At 33.6% G+C, this 1877-nt stretch overlaps 1 protein-coding gene across 1 annotated transcript; it reads right to left on the bottom strand.

Moving 5' to 3' along the window:
- Positions 1 to 885: 885 nt before the first annotated feature.
- Positions 886 to 1604, bottom strand: LOC145001908 (zinc finger protein GIS3-like). The gene has a single exon (XM_078961237.1). It carries the CDS (start codon positions 1602 to 1604, stop codon positions 1044 to 1046), a length of 561 nt encoding a protein of 186 aa, XP_078817363.1. The 3' UTR covers positions 886 to 1043.
- Between the last annotated feature and the right edge of the window lie 273 nt (positions 1605 to 1877).

Raw genomic sequence — 1877 nt, forward strand, 5'->3', positions numbered from 1 at the left:
TGAAGAAAATACATTAGCCATAATGATTTTTATTGTTGGAAATAATGTCCATATTTATAAAAGTTAGTTATACTATTAATAATAATGGCATAGTCTTTTTAGGTTACACGTAAGGACATGAAACCTCTTCTTTTAGGGTTACAAATTCATCTTCAAAATTTGGGATCAATTTGATAAGAATAAGAAAACTCATTTGTAGAAAAATGGTCAAAATTGACATACCAATGAATTAGGGAATACTCAAACTTTTTCAAGGTGTTATTTTGTCTTGGAAGTACGAATTCGAGCTGAGAGAAAACTATCACAAAGAATCCAATTGTCTGCTATTGAAATAGATAGAACAAACGCCGAAAACATATTCTTCTTTGAGAAAAATAGGGCACCATCATTATTTGACTGATTCGTGAAATATGTTATTGATATCTATGCGAATACCTCATTAATTATTATCCTACGTAGGATGTCACGTAAGAAAACCTAAAGGAAATTGGTAATAAAGACTGAATGTCTACACAAACAATAATGATTTATTTTGCAGCAAAAAACATAAAATACTAAATTCGTACGAACTAAGAACTTAACCTGAAGCAGCCAATCATAACCTAGAATAGCCGGTCATAAGGACCGAATATACAAATTAAATGACTTATTTTACAAGAAAAAAACAATAAGGACTAAATATATACAAAACGAGAACTATTTTAGCATTTTAGTCATTTTCCTTTTTTTTTTTTTTTTTTTTTTAATAATCATATACTCTAAAAAATTAGAAAAATTAAAAATAATAATTGTTATCAAAACCTCGCTAGGGTTTAGCTCTTTATCCCAACTTCGGAGAGATTACGTAGCAATATTTAAGTCAGAATTGAGAAAAAAAGAACACATCATATGCTTGAATTAATATTTAATATAAGATATATAATAATAACTCCAGAACTAAAACCAAAACATGGAAACAATTAGATTATGACCCAAATTTAATTAGAATTTAGAAACAAAAAATAAAAAAATAAAAGTTATTGGCAGCTCCACAGCTGGAACCATCAAAGATGCAGATCAACGTCTACACCATCACCGTTATCATCTGCTGCTTCGATTATCCTTGACGAATTTGGACTCACTCCGGCAGTGGTAAGGCTGAGATGCGGTGGTCGTCCGATGTAAAACCTGCTAGGAAATCTTAGAGGAACACCCGACAGTACCTGTGGTGGTGACGAAGGACATATATAGTGATCCACCACCGCCATCTGCGGTTGCTGGAAATGTCCAGATCTTGCTGCATGTGCATTGATAATGGTCACAGGCGCTGCAAAACGCCGGTGATGGTTACTCATGAAATGCACCCTTTTTAATCTTTGTCGTTCTTTCTTGTGTGCATTCTGATGGCCACCTAATGCTTGAGAATTGGCGAAGTCTCTTTTGCAATATTGGCACTCGAATCTTTTGTTGTCACCGTCTGGTAGTTCTGTCGCCGGAGCTATGCTTCTATCAGTGACGGCAACACCAAACAGCTTCATTACTGAAGAGGAGGAAGAAAATGAGGCATTATGATCAATGAAATCACTCAAGTTTCTCCCTCGTGGTGACGATGAGCTTTCTCCCATTGTGAATATCTGAAAAATAACAATACACTGAGCAGGTCTATATATATAAACATAAACATCGATTTTAAATTTCAATATGAAATTAATTCGTATAGTTCAATCTCGGGAAATTTTCAGATTTGATAGAAAGTGTTAATGGGACCCAAAATCCATTACATCATTGTCGAATTTCTGTTTTAGTTTATCTAATTGTCTTCTTCGTTATATAAATGAAAACATATTTGTTAGAGATGAGCATGGGTCGGTTTGAGTTGGTTTTTGGCTAAAACCAAA

This window comes from Lactuca saligna, chromosome 6 (assembly GCF_052625555.1).
Source record: "Lactuca saligna cultivar CGN05327 chromosome 6, ASM5262555v1, whole genome shotgun sequence".
NCBI lineage: Eukaryota > Viridiplantae > Streptophyta > Magnoliopsida > Asterales > Asteraceae > Lactuca > Lactuca saligna.

Coding starts and splice junctions, on each gene's coding strand:
- LOC145001908 (XM_078961237.1), bottom strand. CDS start 1,604: ATGGGAGAAAGCTCATCGTCACCACGAGGGAGAAACTTGAGTGATTTC.